This window comes from Tyto alba, unplaced genomic scaffold (genome assembly GCF_018691265.1).
Source record: "Tyto alba isolate M040663 unplaced genomic scaffold, T.alba_DEE_v4.0 Super-Scaffold_16, whole genome shotgun sequence".
NCBI classification, from domain to species: Eukaryota; Metazoa; Chordata; class Aves; order Strigiformes; family Tytonidae; genus Tyto; species Tyto alba.
Window position 1 is genome coordinate 12,933,848 of NW_024881278.1, and position 18,638 is coordinate 12,952,485.

The following is an 18,638-nucleotide window of genomic DNA, read 5'->3' on the forward strand; positions in this document are numbered from 1 at the left end:
TTAACACTCAGTTAATGTTCCACAGTGGATTAAGAATTATTGTCCTAGTATTTCAGCTTAGTCCAGATTTAGTGCCCCAGTGGAAGAATTAAGGAGTAGATGAAACAGTGCATGTAAAGCTAGTTTCCAGAGCAATAGAGGAGCATGTTGCTATCACAGTCACTAAGGCAGGTACGTAAAAATCGAGGAGATGTCACAAAGCAGTTCCCTTTTCACAAAAGCCTGAGTAAGGGGAGAAAAATGCATTTGGATACCACAAGAGATTTCAGTGGTATTGCTGAAAAGCAAACAAAGATGAGCTGTTTAAACAAAATTATTTTAATGAGTGCAATTATAGACAGAAATATGACTAGCGCCTCCATGGTCCAAGAGTTGTTATGGATCATGCAGTTAGGTACTGCCTGTATTGGCTACAAATGAGACTTTAGAGCAGCTGATACATGTATACTAAACCTTTATTCACAAAAGATTCCCCTGAGACGTGAGGTCTTCAGTGAGGATTTAAATTTGAGAGTGATTTTCTCTCAAATTCCTAGCTCTATCCAGGGAATATTTCTGCAGCTCCATATGTGGCCACTGCTTTCCCTTTCTCTTCTCTGCCTCTGACATGCTTATGCAGGTTTGTGATGACTAAGGGTTGTCAAACTGTGTGTGTTCTGATGGGATCTGAACTGTAAAACCCAGGAAGAAACACCCCCCTTGGAGCTTCATAGGATCCTCACTCTTTCTGCAGCTTCAAATATCAGCTGTGCAACCATGAACTCACACATCTGACTCACCGCTTCTAATCTATTTTCCTCAGCTCAGCTTTGCTTTGGCAATATTGCCACCCCCATGTCTCTTGCTGACTGAACACCAAGCAAATTAAATCCTGATCTTCTTCTTTGACTGTCTCCTCTTGTTCTCTTTATTTTGTATAACTAAGATGCTGCCATGTCCCTTTTCTTCTAAGTAACCAGACAGCTCTGGTTGCTCTCTATAATCTTTTGCATATTAGGCTATACCTAAATACCAATGATTCTTCTTTGCAATGTTTCTAAGACTCAGGTTAGATCATGCTCTTGCCCATTTTTACCTTATCTTCTGCCTGACGTTATCTCCCTTTTTTCTGGCCTCTCTGATACTGCAGCCAACCCAAAGCACAGCTTCCAGATCAACCTCATGCCCTGCATAATGACAGTGTCATTAATACTTATTTTTTCTCCTTCAGCCTTGATTTCCTACTACAGTATTATTTTCTACACATCTCTGCTTTCTACAATGCCTTTATCAACCTGCTTATCTGTCTCTGACATTTACTTTGTTGTTCTTCACTCCATTCTGACAACAGTGCTGACTCTGAGCACCAAGTATGACTTGTTTGTCACTTTATCCTCTTCCTTTCGCTCATGCTACCATGATGTGACATTTTTTTTTTGACCTGGCAGATCAGTGACTCTCCATTTGCCAGTAGAGCTGTCTCTGTCCCTGGAGTCATGCATAATGACACATATTACCCCATCTTCTTTCAAATTCCTCTTGAAAACCTATTTCCTTTTAAGACAGAGGCAGACATCATAAAAGAAGAATAACCAAAATACACAATGCCATTGGGGTTGCTGAGGGAACTACAGCCATGTATTTCTTCCTTGTGCTGCTAAAAAAAAATCCATTCAATAACAGAAAGGGAGAAAATAAATGCTGTTACTGAGCATGGCATGATATACAGAGACCGAGAAAGAAACATCAAGGTTTTAAGTTAATTCTGAACTCACTGTCTCTTCACTGAACTATACAATGTCTATGTTGAACTATACAGTGAACACATCACTACTGTCTCCATTACCATGAGCCATTTTACACACCCATTCCTGGGAGAAACACGTGGAGCTACTGGTTCCACTGAAATATGTGATGCATTTTCCACTGAACCTGTGCAAGCTAAGCACAGACTTACATGATGCAATGTGTTGGTCTCTCATCCATTTCTACAGGTTAGCTGTTCACTAGCTGTACTAATTACATTTTCTGTTATCAGTTCTTCCATATCTCTACACTTGTTACTGTAAACTGACACCAGATACCAATTTTAAACATTCAGGAACTGTCCCATTGTTAGGCTGTGTCCTTCTGATCTGGCTGAGAGAAAGATGAAGGGAATGCAGTTTACTTACTACACTAACATGGGGTTTCTTCCCAGAGTCCCGGGAATGCCCAAGGTCATAATGTCTTCCTGTTATCACAACAGAAGGCTTTCTGATGAGTCAATTCCTGATACTAGCAAGTGGGCCATCACTTTGAAGTTGGTTCCTTATGTTGCTGCTCAGTGCAACTCATGCTATTTTCTCATGGGTCTGACCTCGACCAGAAAGCGGGCTGGTAAGTGCCTATACAGAAAGTATAAATAGTTGGATTTGGGGAGAAGAATAGGAATAGAGTGTCTGAGCTACTAGCTCAAGTCAATCATACATCATTTCTGCTCTTCATTTTCCATGCTAGTCCATGCCTCATGCCAGGAGACTGTTGTCTGAGAAAATGGAGGGACATTCTTCCCTGGAGGGGAGGTAGATAATGCTGCTAGTGTAAAAGAACGAAGTGGACTCTTATGAGCTCTCTGGCCTGTGTTTTCCACCCTCAGTATTCTGTGATTCATCTAATTAAGGTACACAGCCTGGAAAACAAGAGGCAATTTGGAACTTCTACTCATTAGCTGGGTATGAATGGGATTTTTTTTTCCTCTTGACTGTCTTCATTTTATCTGCAGCAGTTCTTCGTGACTCAGACTCCAGAAGGGCTCATGATTGTGTGGGTTGCCTCTGGCAAAGGCAAGTAGCTTGAAAGTAACTGTCTGTCTGTCTGACTTTTACTTCTCTCTGAAAACAAACACTGAAAAGCCTATTCCCTGTGCTGCTGACCCAGCTGCCGTGTCTCGCCTGCTTGTTGGGATACAAGATGATTAATATCCTTCTGCATAGTTCAGTACTTAAACCATATGTGAAGGGGGCACAAGGGCTTTCAGATAAAGCAGGGATAAAAAAAGACTTGTTTTACACTTAATGAAGAAATAATTTCCTTAAAAACAAAAAGCTCCTTGCAGCCAGTGCTTATAAATTGCTTAATTGGAAATACACATAACAGTCCTATGAGGATTATCTGAGTGCTTCTGGCTGGAATTAGAGTCAGGAAAGAAAAGTTATTTTAGAGATACTAATAAAACAGGAGGTTGTGAAGGCTTCTGGGATATATACAGATGTTTTATTTTAGGCTTTGCATATAAAGATGATTTTTAACTGATTTGTTATTGGTTTGAAAGCTCTGCTGATCAGCCTTGAGGCTGTGAGGAGTGAAAACAAAGGGACAGACCCCCAGATCAGAGGGCGATAGCTCTGGAAAGCTATACTGATTTTTGTTAGCTGAGACTTTAGGCTATCAGGCCTGCTACCACTGTCTAGGGAGCTATTTGAGATTTAATCAAATGTGCCAGAAACACAGCTAAAGACATCTTTGGTAGAACGTTTCCACGCTCCTGATAGGTATCAGCCCCCTCAGCAATCTTTTGCTTTCTGCAGGAGACAGCCATACTCACAGACACGCTCTTTGCCTGGCCGCAGTGGAAATGCCTTCCTCCACGTCCTGCCACAGTCAGTCTCACCAGCCTCCTCTTCAGACAGAGGAAAGTAGTGGCTCTTGCAGCTCCACCACTGCCAATTTCTCTGTCTAATGAGTTTTTTTGTGCAGGAGTAGTGCACCAGCAGGGCTGTCTCAGATGCCTGGATTTTACGTGCTTTGCTAAATACAAATATGGAGCTTCTCAGCCACCCACCACCAGCTTCAGCTGTTACTGGAAAGTGGTAATTAATTCACTCTCTAAGACTCAATTTTAGAGTTTTAGAAAGCAGGCATTCTTTATTACAGCACTGGACACACAGGGGATAGCTCTTCCTAATGTGTGTGTGTGAGAATGAAATCAACAGGCATTTATACTACCTTAATCATACATATTCATTGCATTTTTATCATATGCATAACTTTTCCGGGAACTCATTTAGCATACGTTAGTCTCTTGCGCATGTCAGTTAAGAGTCTTCAGGTGATCGTCGGGGGGTCTTCAGATAAAGGCTCGTAGTCTTCTTCATTGTGTTTAACAGTTGACCCTTACTTCTGCGCAAACTCAGTCCTGTAGTCACGTACATCTTGTCCTTCAAGTCTGGCCTGGTCTGGTTTGTTGCTAATTTGCAGCTTCTTTATGTTTCTTTGCACCTGCCACTACAAGGCCAAACTGTCTCCAATAAGGTTATTAATGAGTTCCTTATCCTACAGTTACTCCGACTATTCCTCAAAAGGTATTTGTTCTGCAGCACAATTGTTAAATGATTAACACATCTTCAATTGCTCTTAATAATTCTATTCCACAAATATGTATTTTCTAATAATCTTAGTTTGCGGGTATCACAGCCACCACAGCTTCTCCTGTCCCTCTGAGACAACAAAGATGGGAAGAGGGGAAATGGTGAGCTGCTCTTCAGGGTTGAAACTCATCTGCGCCCAGCGACCCCCACAAGACCTGTGCAAAACAATCTGCTTCTGTTCAGAGAGCTTTGTTTAGAGCTCAGCTCCGGGGTCAACTTCTGGGCTGCCTGAGGCCCTTCTGTTGCTGGAATAACTCCCCAATCTTTAGTGGCTGACAGTACAGGCACCTGCAACACTTCCCTCTAACAGGCTTTGCTTATTTGGATTATGGCTTGGACACTGTTGTGCCATCATCACCATCCGGGCGCGGCGAGGGGCGGGCACAGGCGGCGGGGTCGCCTCACGGCCCCCAGTCCCCTCAGGGCGGGCAACGGCCGCGCCATCGGCCGGAAGGGTCGCGGCGCCATCTTGCGGCCTGGAGCGGCGCGGCGGCCGCGGGCCCGCCTGAGGCCGGGCCTCGCTAGTTCACAGCCCGTGGGGAGCCGCCGTGCTGCTCTGTTCTGCTCAGGAAAATATTAGAAGAGTCGTAAAAACAAACAAACAAACAAAAACCACACCAAAACCACCACCACCACACCGCACACACACGCACCCCCCCCAGCAAACCAATTGCAGTGTGTGGCAATCATCATCGGTAGCAGCTGCCCAGGTGTAAGTTGTTTTTTCTTCATGTGCCACATCTCTGGCAGCCAACAAGCCAGGGCAAGCCCGGGGGAAGGAAGGGTTGTTCATAATACCCTTTTATTTTTATCCTGCCTTGCCCAGCTGAATTTCCTCCATTTTATCCGTTAGAACCTTTGCTTTCTCTTCTAATAAAAGGTGGCATTTGAGTTCAAAAGCACCACAGGGCTCTTGCGGTACTGACATGAAGAGAGGCAGAAGAAAAGGTCCAGATGGATCCACTTCAAAGCTGTGGTGATTTGAGGACCGATGGTGAAAATGCAGGGAGCCATGTAGCGAATCAGACAATAGCCAGGCAAAACTGACCTCTCAGGCAACCTGCAGAAACAAAAGAAGAAGAAAAAACACTTAAATCATTTGAAATGTAAAACTTAAACACAGGGCTTTCATTTTAAGATACACTCTTTTTTTCTTGCTTTTAGCTGGTGAGAGCATATTCATTAGCAGCTCTCCCAGGTTCAACAGTTTTTAGATTTTATTGAAGATGGTATAAAGGTCCACAAAGAGAATAAAAGCAGTAGATACTACAAACTAAAGCTGCCGTTGCCTATTTGAAGTCTGACCTGATCTTTCTAAAGACAAGGACATGCCTTCCCGAATCTTAGAGCAGTTACACCAACAGGTCCAGCCTGGAAGCTTGTCGACCACACCAAAACCTGGCAAGCTGGAACCAGCACTGAACTGGGACATTGTTTGACACCAGCATTATTCATGGAGTTCTGCCTGGCTGAGGCAGGGTCTTTTTCCCCAGAGAGCAAAAGAGAGAGTGAGAAAAAGAAGTAAGACTCATGTGGGTCCTTCTCCTTCACATCAGCCATAATGCTTGCATGTGCTTTCATGTTGTATGTCATGTGCAGTAAATATTGGAGCTTTAAATTTGGGTGATCATTCCCTCCAAGGCAGTGGGGGCAAAGGCTCGGGCCACGATGTAAGGGACTCCTCAGGTCTAAACATCTGCAAAACAGAGCTAAGAATGGGTGTGAGCAGGTCTACGTTTGGACCTTGTCATTTAATTGATGTTTTATACTTGAAGGGATAATGGTGATGTGTGTTGGGATAACACTGAGATCTTTTGAAACCTGCTTCATGTTTTGCAGAGAACACAAAGCACAAATCTGCTTCTAGAATCTGTTAATTCCTCAAAAGAAGAACTGGGTAGTTTTGTGGGAAAGCTACTCTCAGCCTCCCTGATCCCAAATTTGGGTTACTAATTGTACCTTACACCTTCTTGAAGCTTACCAGATCCGAGTGAGGTAGTCTAAGCAAGCATGTGGATTTCTGAGTGCTTAGGGAACACACCTTTAAGCAGAAACTTAATTTAGACAGAAATCTTTCTTCCTATCATTTCTGCTTTCCTTTCATTAAATCCCAAATTATGCATGGAATGTAATTTTATCTCTGTCTGTCACCATGCAGGGCTCTGCTGGCTGGTACAGAAGTAAGCCAAAGCCTGTAGCTATCACTAAAGCTCAGCTCTACCCACAGAAGAAGTCCATAAAGAACATTTGATCAAGCAGTCAGCTGTATCGATGAGAAGTTTAGTGTCTGAAAATATATGCATCACAGCTGAAAATGTCACCTCTCTAAGATCAGTAAGCTCAGAAAAAGAGACTGCTTACAGTGTCACTGCCTAACACCTTCCAGGCAGAAGAACAGAGATTTTTGTCCTGTAGTTGCTCATTTTCAGCATCAGTCAAAGCCTCAAAATCAGAAGAGACATTTAAAAAATCTTGTGTAAATTTCCCCTGCAATTTCAAGACAATGTGCTTTACACTGTGATGGGAGTTGCTCTGGAGGGACAGACATTACCTCATTGATAGAGACCCTGTAAGTACTTATTTCATTACTTGGGCCTAAATAATGTTCTTCAGAAAGTTTTGGAATGAGGTCAGTAAAGAGAGACTGAAGTAGAAAAGGCAGTCCAACCTGTATTTATCCCAGTACCAGAGACAGATGTGAATGGAATAAGGATCTCAGGTCTGTATATGCACTGCTATATTTTACAAGCCCAAAATCTAGCTTTTCAAGTCTTTAGTGGAGCGGATAACTGGACAGGCAGGTTCCACAGGGAGGTATTGAGCTGCTCTGCCAACTTCCATGTCACATGGGGTAATATTTCCATGCTGGGGGAGACTGCACAATTCATAAAAATCTTTAGGTCCTGCTGATGGACAGTGCTTTTTAATTCTGATGTTTCTTGTCAGAACAGATTTTCTGTACTGCAAAATGTACGTTCATCAAAATTGAATTGTTTGACTTACCTAACTTAAAAGGATAGAGAAAAAAGGAGAGATCCAGTGAGCATAATGTTCAGATTATTTTTCAAAAATCTGTTGTCAAGTTTCCATACTAAAGGTTATTAAATTAAGCTGCCATGGGATTGCAGGAATTATTTCATGGAGTGAGAGCTGGTTACAGCATGGGAAGTTTGGGATTTAGTGGTTGGCATGGAGAAGAGCCAGCAATGGGGTCCCCCAGGGATCAGTGCTGGAATCAGTTTTGTTTAATATATAACCAGTGACTGGAGAAGGGAGTGAATGGTGATGTCTCTGTGTTTGCAGTGGTACTGGACTTTTTCAAGTATGCAAACACTACACAGATAGCAAAAAAAAACCTGAAGGACCTCACTAAATTGAGTGGTCAAAAAAGTGGCAGATGAGCTTTGGTGCAGATAAATGTAACTTGCTGCCATAGAGTGTTGTGAATGTGACTGTATCAACAGACTCAAAAAAGAAATGGACAGATTTGGAACACCGGGTCAAAAGATGAATACTAAAGGACTAGGCAAGGGTGTACCCTCTAACATGCCCAACAGCTTGTGGATACGGAGGGAGTAATCAGGGAACACGCTCCAGAAATTGGCCAGGCTAAGTTGCTCTCCTTACCTGGCCTCTCCTTTTGCCAGTGCTGGAGACACAGCATGGTGCTGTGTGGACCCAGCAGTGTGGTTTTTATGTTCTTGTTTTGACAAAAATTCTGGTAGAAGAAAACCTGAACAAAGAGTTTCAGCTACCAGGATAGTTTGCTTTGCTAAAGCAAATTTTGACTTTGTCTTTTTTTTTTTTTTTTTAAATTGTGCTACTACTGAGGAATTTAAATGCATGCTATTTTCATTATTTTATAGTGCTTTAACACTACGATATATGATAAAATATTAAAACCAAACCCCAAATATTATAACATCAGAATTTTGCTATTCTTTAATTAATATTTTGATAGATCTGGATCGATTTTCTTTGTAAAACTGAGTCCATACCAATTTTGGTATTTTTAATTTTAATTCTGAATCAGAACTGGATCGTGTTTTTCAATATTGTCATTTTTGGCGGAATAGAAACACCAATTTCCAGTCAGCTCTAGTGATTATTTCCTTTCCTAATGCTTGTCAGCCTCTTCTCCCAATTCAGAAACCTTCACTGTTATGAGCATACCAAGTCTACTCTGTCTAAGGAGACAGTTAAGATATTCCTTATGTGTACAAAATGTACAGCATGATAGAGTGGGGCTTGGTTCAGCATTACTAGAGATCTTCCCTGTTTAATTTTGCATCAAAGAACAAGATCTTCTACTGCTGAAGTTAAAAGCAACCTTGGAAAAGACTAATACCCCCTACCTGGTTGCTTATTGCCCCTGTCCCCTTGGGTGGCACTGGCACTGGTGTGACAGCACCATGACCCAGCTTTGCTGGAGCTTACTCAGTTGAGGGCAGGAGGAGGGAGCAGGTAGGCAGAAGCAGGGTGGACCCGTGTCTCTGAGACACTTATGCCAATGCCTGCTTACGCCAGCTTGAAGACTTCATGACAATATCTCTCCATATGAGACAAAGACCACCTGATCTAGATGTGAGCCAGAATGTGGCCAGTGAGGGCATTTGTCCTGGGTTGAGTGAGTGCTGGAGTTCTTCTGGTGGCAGGGGAGGGGGCTATAGGGGCGGCCCCCTGTGAGAAGCTTCTCAAAGCTCCCCCAGCTCCAAGTCAGCTCCACTTCTGTTTGGAAACTGAGCCCATCAGCTGCGCCTCTGCGATAACGTATTTAAGAAGGGACGTGGTGACGGGCAGTGGGACTTGTGAGGAACAGTTGCTGCAGCTGCATGAACACCAAGGTCAGTGGAGGAACGGAGGAAGAAAGGAGGGGGGAGGTGTGCCGGAGCAGAGACCCCCCTGTATCCTGTGGTGAGACGGCAGGGTGACCCCCCCTGCCACCCATGAAGATCTACGGTGGAGCAGACATTGTTTAAGGCCTGTGGCTTCCGCCTGATTGATCAAGGTGCTGTGCCCAAAGAAGGCTGGGGTCTCGTGGGAAAAGGCAGCCCCGCTGCTGTAATTCAGTGCTGGGAGGATTGCAGCATGAGGGGGTGTCCCATGCCAGAGCAGCTCGGGAAGGGCTGCAGCCGTGGGAGAGAATCCAGTCGGAGAAAGTTGGTGACCCATGATGGAGCAGTGTGGGGAATGCTGCGGCCCATGGGAGGGACTCATGTTGGAGAAAGTTTGTGGAGGACTGTCTCCTGTGAGAGGGGGAGCACGCTGGAGCAGGGGGAAGAAGTTCCAGAAGCTCCCCCCATCGAAGATGAAGAAAGTGGCAGCACTGACTGCACCCCCCATTCCCTGCCCCTGCGCCACTGGGGGAGGAGGTAGAGATATCGGGAGCAGAGCTGAGCCCGGGAAGAAGGGAGGGGTGGGGGGGAAGGTGTTCTCAAGATGTGGCAATGCTTCCCACTGTCCTACTCTGTTACGTGTTGTTAGTGTCTGTAATAAATGTATGTTCTTTTTTTTCTTCCCCTAACAAGTCTGCCTTTTGCTTGTGACCATAAAGGGTGATTTTTTTCCCCATCCCAGTCCTATCTCAAACCCCAAGCCTGGCTCTCTGTCCCTTCCCATTGCCGGAAGAGAAGGGAGAGAGAGTGGCTGCGTGGTGGTTGGCTGCCGACCAGACTCAAACAACAACAGCATTTTATTGCCTCAGTTTTGAGTCTGGTACCTGACGTTCTCTGACCCTGAAGCCAAGCTCCAGGAGAATATGGCAGGGGGTGGTTTCTGTGCTTTTGTGCTTCTTCTAGCTTGTACTGTGGTTTGGGATTCTCCCAGCTATTTTCCCTATTTCTGTTTAACTGTAAGATCTGCTTCCCAGAAGGGATCTTGGCATACTGCCTCTCCCAATCCTCTTCTTCCCTTCTTTTCTCCCTGGTTTTCTTTCATGAGTCTGACAACTCTGTGATAATCATTCCTCCTCCTCACAGCTCTGCACAGGAATCTGCCCATCTGGTGGCGTGAGTGGGCATAGCTGGTGTACAGAGCACAGCTATCTTCTCTCCGTATGTATTCATGAAATTCACCAAAAGCCTTCCCACTAGCAATAAATGCTTCACAGGAGAACCACAGCAAAACACAAGCACACTTTACTAGAGCTGGAACTGGGACCGAGTCAGGAAAATGATGATTGATTTTTCAATTCAAGCTGCCTTTGGGAGTTACCCCTAGAGTAACCTGGCTTCAGAATGGCTTCTGAAGTGCTAGAGACAACTGTGGGCATCTTGGGAGCTGGATCCCGACAGCTGCGCACAGTCATCCATATCATCAGCCCAGCATGGTGGTGCAGCAGAGCACAGTGCGTGCTCCCAGACAGTGTTGCTGCTGTGCTGGCCAGACAGACATGGGCTAGTATGGGACATACCAAACCTATCATCAGCTGCACTTGGGGTGACTCACTCATGTAACTGAGATGTAGGCAGGATTTCAGGCAATGCATCATCTGCTTCTGACACTACTTCCCCACACACAAGGGAATATACCCTTTACATTTCTCTCTCTATTTAAATACCTATCTTGCTGCCTGCTGATGCGTGGGCTACAACTAACTACAGTTGTAAAAAACCTGATACTTAGATGAGACTGGCTCTGAAGGATGCAGCAGCCCAGGACTCCCTCAGCTGCCAGAGCTGCTCACTAGTGCCATGACAGTCAGCCTCAGAGGAGCTGCCAGCACACGACACAAATTGAATCAGTTTCTCATTCTCACATACAGGAAAGGTGGGAGCAAATAAACCAGAAAACATATCTTTGGTGACCACATTCTTGTGGTGGAGTAGTCAGGGCTAAATCTCCCACTATGAAGGCAAGGAGATAGTCTTGGCCTTCTTTAAGTGATACAATTCCCCTTTCTGCTTTCTTCTGTGAAACCAGTAACTTATGCAAGCACATGCTGAAGTACTAACTCCTTTGGTTATAGGTTGTATGTGCTAGCACACACTGAGGAGATCTGTGGGTACCATTGGTGGTGCAGTCCAAGCCCTGTGATCATCATCATCATCAAAACCAGCTACCCATCATCGGAAATGCTTTGGGTAGCTGATTTTGGCAGGGCAACAGAGGAGCTGGGTGGTCTGTGTTTGTGCACAGAAGCTGGTGGATCATTACCCCAAGGGGAGCACTGCGGGTGAGAGGTGCATGTCTGCCTGAGGAGCTTGAGCAGCAGCTGAGCCTTATAGGAGAAGTTGGGGTTGGTGCTGGAAGCCTTACCAGGGCATCTTTCCAAATAGAGAAAAACCTTAGGAAGGAAAGGAGCTTGTTGATGGCATACAAACCAGACAGGAAAATGAGGCTGCCAGCAGCATTATATTCACAGCTTTGTCATAAGCTGCCATGAGCTGAACTCAAACCTAAAAGATGAACATCTCCAAAACCAATTACCATTCGCCCCTGTTGAGTCCCTTCTTCTGATTCATCACCACCTTGCAGCGGATCTGTGAAATGTGGGTTCACCTCATCACTTGGGGTCATCCTCTGACAACACAGCCAGCTATTGCAAGCCTGTGAAAGAAAATACTGTTTTCCTCAGATCACATTTTTGGAGGTAATGGCTCAGCAGTCAGAATGAAATCATCAAACACCAGGATGAGCTAAAGCAAAACTAATAGATACTGGTGGATGGTTTTGACCAACTGGCTAATAAAAGACACATCAAGTTTTTACTGCAACTTTATTATGGTAATACAATCAGATTAAGTTAATTTCACAGCTAATATACCTAACTATATCAGGCTATGTATATATATTTTATTCCCAGCACGTTACAATCTTTTTATCTTTAATCATGCAGCGAGTAATGTACAAACACAATTATATGGAAGATTTTTTTTTTCCCTAAAAAAGAGAAACCAAAATTACAAAAGTATGGCTTTATAAGAAAGTCATATCATACAATGAACATTCATTTGTACTTGGGCATGGCAACATTCGATCTTAATCGGTGAACAACAGCGTCTGTCACTGTCATGCTGATTCCAAAAATGCCAAGGGAACTGGGAACAAGGAAATGCCAATTGGTGTTAGAGAGATGGAAAATATATATCTATATACATTCACAGTACAAAAACTGTAAAAAATGTTTTCAGGGATTAAGTGTCACATTTATTTATATGCTGAAGTCAGAGTTACGGAGCCTTGAAGAATATAAGTGCACAAACAGTTTCTGTTTTCCTTTAGACCAACAAATATCAGGAGTGATGCAATTGACTTAAAAAGCATTACTTCAGGTGTAAAGAGGTGTAACTGAGGTCAGAATCTGGCCTGTCCTTCCTGCTAATGGTGCTGCGGAAATAGACAGAAGCATAGGGTTAGGAAGTCATAGGTGGCTGAATTTTGCTGGCAGCCCAGAGAAAAGAAAAGCAAAGATGCATCTTTAGTAGGTTTTATTAAAAAAAAAAACAAAAAACAAAAAACCAAAAAAACGTGGATTTGAGAATAAAATGTGGCCACTATCACAAACCCTTCCCTGGATGATTGAGGTTGTTGGCAAGCAGAAGCCCTCGTGCTTGGTGTTCAGGGGTAAAACACCCATTACAAGAGCCAAGCTGCTGCCTCTTTACAAGAAAAGAAGAAATGTCCTTACCTGTTAGCAGCACAGAGCTTGGGACACACACTTATCTCATGAAAAGGCTGCTTGCTTAAGGCATTGATCACTGATGTGTACAAGTACTGGAGTGGGCAAGTATTGTAAATCAGTTATGAGTTTTACCAGGAGAGGGCAGACAGAGACACAGACATACATGTGCCCCACATGCACCCCTGCGTTTATACACACACGTACATGCACACACCAAGGTGCTCACTGAGGTGATACTCATCAAAACTTGTCACACACAAAAACACACAACTCAGATCCTTACAATGCTACTCTTTGAAATTGAAATTAAAACCTGCAGAGCCAACCTGCAATCCAAAGAATAGCAGAGACTTTACTCTCTCCCTTTTCTCTTTTGCTTTTATTCTTTTTCCCAAGTTCAGAAATACAGATCTTAGCTACACTTACTCAGTATGTATATATGCAAAATGTAAACATCACTACACAGCACCTAGCACCCTTTTTGATTAACAAAGTCACTAACATATTTGTCATGCAAGCATAGGGATTTTTCAAGAGTATGGACTGTCAGGTTGCAGGAAAAAAATCAACACAGATGGGGCTGAGGTAGATTTGGCCATATCTGATATAATGTCACTGTACTGAGCAGGAAGACAAATGGGATCTCAAACTAACAGGCAGGTCACCACAAGATAAGCAAACGAGGTTTAGGGAGAAGATTCCTCCATTCCAGCAGAAAGACACCCCATCCTGCACTCAGATCACTACAGGAGATGGAAAGAGTTGTCACCACAAGGCTAAAGGCCCTAAACTCTGGCCCAGTGGGACCGCACATGGAGGTCAGATGGTAGCTCAGCAGCTGAGGGCCAGCTGGTGCTTGATCTCTTGTTAAAATGATCAGGAAAAGGAGGAATGAGAGGGCTGTGGAGTGATCTTTCCAGCATGGGTAGCTGCCTATTGCCCACTGGGCTGAGCAAACCAGACATTTCTCATGTTGGCCAACAGTGGGTCTGCAACATTTTTCCAGGCTGTGGTACCAGGCGCAGATATCCCCCAGAATTTGAGTTGCTTGAGCAGTTGCTGAGAATCCATCTCTTATCCTCTGCCTGGGCCAGTGGATAGAGGGTAGCCTCCCACATGGACAAAAGCACGCACACAAGTTTCCTGCTGCCTGCTACAAATCCACCCATAAAGCCTGAAGTGCCTGAACCCTGGCCTTTGCAACGGCCCCCAACTATTACTGTCAGTAGGAGAACCCTGAACCATTTTAGACCCACTTGCTCCCACTGGGTTGCTCTGGCTCTCTGGGGACAGCCCCCTGCCTTATTAGAAACTGCTACCTCATTAGTGCCAAGAATCCCCACCTGCCTCTTTTGATTTTTAAGTCAAACACCCTTCCCCTCCCTCCTGTCTTTTCCGAAACTCTTTATAGCACCGAAACTCATGGTTTCGAGCCAGTGCAATAACAATTGATGATTTCCCTTCCCTCCTTCCCTGGGATCTCTGTTCCCGGGGCCTAATTACTATTCTAATAATATCCATCACCAGCCTCCTCCGCCTCTCGCCCACTGACATCTGGATGAGATACCGCATTGCCGCTGGGGCAGACCCAGTCCCGCTCCTCAGGCCCCCAGGGGTGCCACAGGGGCCGTGCTCTGCACAGCTGCTCTCGGCAGCAGCCTCAGGTAGCGAGCACCTGCTTTGTCCTCTGCCTCCAGCCCCAGGTTTTTGGGGGCTGCCAGGGCTGGGGAGCCTGCAGGGCTTGCCAGAAGCAGCTCGGCTTATAATGGAAATCTGCCTTGGGCTCCGCTTTGCTTCCCGAGCTGTGAGAGCTGTGACAGCCTCCGTCTGCAGCAGAGGCTGCTGAGCAAGCAGCCTCTCCGCAAAACCCTTGCCCAAGATTGACCCTGAATTTCTCCATTGTCGTTCACACCCTCCCCCCTTCGAACAAGGAGGGATAGACACAGATGGGGAAAGACATGCAAGTCCCCAGGGGCTGGGGTGGAAGGACACTGCAGTACCAGGGATGTGGGATTTCAGGAAAATGGTTAACCCCTTCGTGGCCTGCTTGCCACTTTTAGGACTGGGCTGACATTTTCTCCATCTCACAAGCAAGCCTGCGTCTTCACCCAGTGCAGCGCGGGCAGCACCGGCACCGATGTGCTTCCACGGCACGTGGGAAGGGGTGTCCGGGAGGAGCGTCCCGTGTCTCCGAAAGGATGTTCCAGTTGGCTGTGCCCGGTGCATTGCGCAGCCCTGCGGGAAATCTCCACCTGGCTGTGGCTGCCATCGCCGGCATCCGGGCACACGGGAGGTACCCGCGCACGGGGAAACTGGGTGGAAGTGCTCCCTGTGCTGAGGGAAAAAAGGGTGCAGCTCCCGCACAGCCGCCTCGGCACAGGCAGGGAATTAGCCAGATGAGACATGAGCCATTTTTGCACGGAGCAATTGAAATGTGAATCCACATCCTTTCTTAGCCAGAGCCTTGCTAAGAGGGGTTTGTGCCCCTCTGCCTTTGGCTCCAAATTTATTTAAAGAGATGAGTGATTTCTTCACTGCTGTTCAGTACAGATCTGGGGAAGTGGGTTACGTTACTTCAGCAGAGCAGGTGGTTGCACTTACAAAGAGAGGAGAACATTGGGGTCCAAAATAATGGATGTCCCCCAAAGAGACTTGGTGCTGAGCATGGCCGGGAGAGCAGAACCAGTGCCTTGAGCAGACAGGGCTCTGCCTGGGCAGCGAGGTGCAGAGCTCCCCAGAAATCAGGGCAGCCCCAGCTCTGCTTGCTGCACACACCCTGCCTGCAGTGCTCAGGGGAGTCAATGGGAACTCTGTGTGTTCCAGGATCAGGCCATCTGTCTGGACCCGAGTGGCAAAAATACTCTAATTTGACAACAAGTGACAACTTCTGACAGCAGAACATCATACCCCAGCTTAGGATAAGTAGCAAATGCCGGTGGCTCTGAGACCCACTGGGAAATCAAGTTAGTGAGCTACATCTCTTGTAGAAATATGCTCATCCCTTAAAACAACAGTCAAGGAGAAATAATGTCACTTATGAATGACAGGGCTTTCACTGGCCCTGCTCTGATTTCCATTTGTTTACTGGACAGCAGGGAAGATGGTTCCTTCCCCACTGCACAAGACTGTAGAGGCATCAGGGCTGGGATTGCCTTTAACCCCCTCACTCCCAGGTGAGACAGGATGCTTTCTGTTAACTCTGCTGCTGGTCTCTATCCCCCCCACCAGGAATATACACTCACTGCTCATCTCTGAACTCATGCCCTCCAACTATGACCTGCTATAAAGTAACAGAAAAAAATCAGGTGCTCTGCAGGACTGCCTCTACGTTCCTGCAGCATCAGCCATGGACTTTTTGGTTATTACTAGATGATGCTAGATCATTGTTAGAAAGGAAACCTGACATTTGAACCCTGTTGGTACAGGATGGTATTTCTCCCATCTCTAGCAGAACACAGTCCCATAGTTACACCATTTGAAAATCCCACTGGGCACGTAGTTCCTTTTTACCCAGGTAAGTTACACAGGATACAGTTATCATATTGGGAATTCAGATACACTGATATCAGCTGACAGCTAAGAAACCAAACATAACACAGTCTCGACTACAGTTAACCCTTCACATGCACAACACAACAGAAAACAAGGAAGGCTTTTGCCTTTAAAAGTGCCGTGCCTGCAATCAATTAGAAAAGACATTTAAAATCCTGTCACAAAATATTGGATTTTCCAGCATAGCCTAATAGGTTAAGTACTAAAATCACACTAAAATGCAGAGGCTGGCAGATGACCAGCTCCCCTAAGTTGCCTTTGAAAATCCAAGACCCAGTGAATAAAGTCAAGGAAAAACATTTACCACATTTTTTGTCGGTAGCTTTTTGCCATAGGATGGTAAGGGCTTTAGTGCCTGAGGTATAGGTAGTTCCTGGATGCTTTTAGGGAAGTGGGAGGGGGGAAGAGTCTGGAGAATAGTTTGCATAGCTTGCAGATATAAAGAAGCAGGTGTGTTCCCCACCAGGCTGTTGAATTTGTCTTCCCCCAGCAAAGCTGTCCAGTGTTCCGGGTGCTCCTGCAGAACTTTCCGCATCTTAAACTGTGGGTTGGGCATGAAGAGCAAGAGGTAGTCGAGGCAGAGCTTCTTTGATGCCACATTAACTTTGGAGTCCCACATCTGCTCCAGGATGACGTCCAGTGGGGTAAGCCCTTTACTGTCCTCTATCCTAGGAGAAGCTCCATTCCCAAGAAGGATGAGGACCGTCTCTGATCTCAGCAGTTCACAGGCAAGGTGCAGGGGGGTTTTCCCATCTTCCAGATGAAAGCAGCCAGTCCTATTGATGTAGGAGTTCAAGCTGGGGAGCTTGTGTGCAATTTTGATGATCAGCCCCAAAATATCTCTCCTGTCATATGTGACCGCCATGGCCAAGTGAGGAGCAGAGGATGGGCAATAGCAGAAGTGTTCCCCAGGCACCTTGAGAGCCTCCTCTGGAAAATGAGACAGCAGATACTGAGCATAAGGCAGGTGGTTATGCACCACTGCATAGAGAAGGGCTTCTGAAGGTGAGTAGGTTCTTAGGCTGGCATTTTCCTCCCAGTAAAAATACTCCATAGTTCTCATGTCTTCCAGCATCCACACAGGCTTGTGGTCTCTCACTGCCTGGTAGAACATATAGGATAAGAACTTGCAGTGCCTGCTCTGATCATCCTGCAGACTGGCCTGGTTACTGGCCATGGCTCAACAAATAAAGAGCAGCTCCACGTAAAATCACTCCAGACTGTAAGATCTGTGCACTTGGAATGCAGATCCCGATGCTGCTGCAACCTTCAGGCTGTCATTGCTGCCTGGACTGCACTAGCTGGAATGCATGGGCTGATCATCTCCACCCATTCATTGTTTTTCCTCTCACTGCAGTGGTTTTGTTTAGGTAAGCACAATCCCACAGGCTCGGTTAACCCATGCCATGCAAGCAGATGGTTAGTAAGTACATCCCACTCTGAGCGTGGCACAGGTTACTGGAACGCTGTCAGACCGTGAGTGATTTTATACACACACAGCTAGAGAGAAGAGAGGGAGAGACTAAAATTAGCTTGAGAGGTGAGGCGGATTTCTGTCTGCATTTCATGTCTAACCAGATCAGTTCATACATTGCAGTAAGTGCAAAAGCAATATTCGGCTATTTTTTGTATGTCACTCACACACAGAGCTCATTATAGAGTAAAAAATATGTAGCAGTGTAAAATGCTCCACAGTTGATAATACGCATGATTATATGCTCAGGAAATCAAGAGATTGGGAACTGTAGCATTAGGAAGGGATCCCTATTTTATAAATAATGGTATGGCTAGCCACTTAGGAGCCACTGATGTTAATGGATTGTCTATAAGTCATCAGTGATGTTTAAGATCCCAGCATTAATCTGCAGAGAAAAGAGTAGAACGGTACATGGATTAACTATGCCCAGAATCATAAACTGTATTGCTCAGTTTAAACACCTGCCTTTGTTTAGCAAGGAAATACTTGAAGTGCCTCTATTGCACAGCAAGTACATAAGCAAAAGGTTAATGGCCAAACCCCACTGGCGGATGGAGAGCTTTGATCTAAACACTTCTCAGATGTCATGCTCCAGGAC

General features: G+C 45.4%; 1 protein-coding gene across 3 annotated transcripts; it reads right to left on the minus strand.

The window, feature by feature from the left end:
- Positions 1 to 5,243: 5,243 nt before the first annotated feature.
- Positions 5,244 to 18,045, minus strand: LOC104369560 (ankyrin repeat domain-containing protein 9). 3 transcript variants are annotated; one of them, XM_032989550.2, is made up of 3 exons: positions 16,868 to 18,045; positions 11,817 to 11,936; positions 5,244 to 5,448 (listed from the first exon to the last, which is right to left on the minus strand). In XM_032989550.2, exons 1-3 carry the CDS (start codon positions 17,738 to 17,740, stop codon positions 5,440 to 5,442), a joined length of 1,002 nt encoding a protein of 333 aa, XP_032845441.1. In that variant the 5' UTR covers positions 17,741 to 18,045; the 3' UTR covers positions 5,244 to 5,439. The 3 variants fall into 3 exon arrangements, with proteins under 3 accessions (XP_032845441.1, XP_032845444.1, XP_032845442.1); XM_032989553.2 differs by lacking the exon at positions 11,817 to 11,936; XM_032989551.2 differs by lacking the exons at positions 5,244 to 5,448; positions 11,817 to 11,936 and adding an exon at positions 12,122 to 12,716.
- Between the last annotated feature and the right edge of the window lie 593 nt (positions 18,046 to 18,638).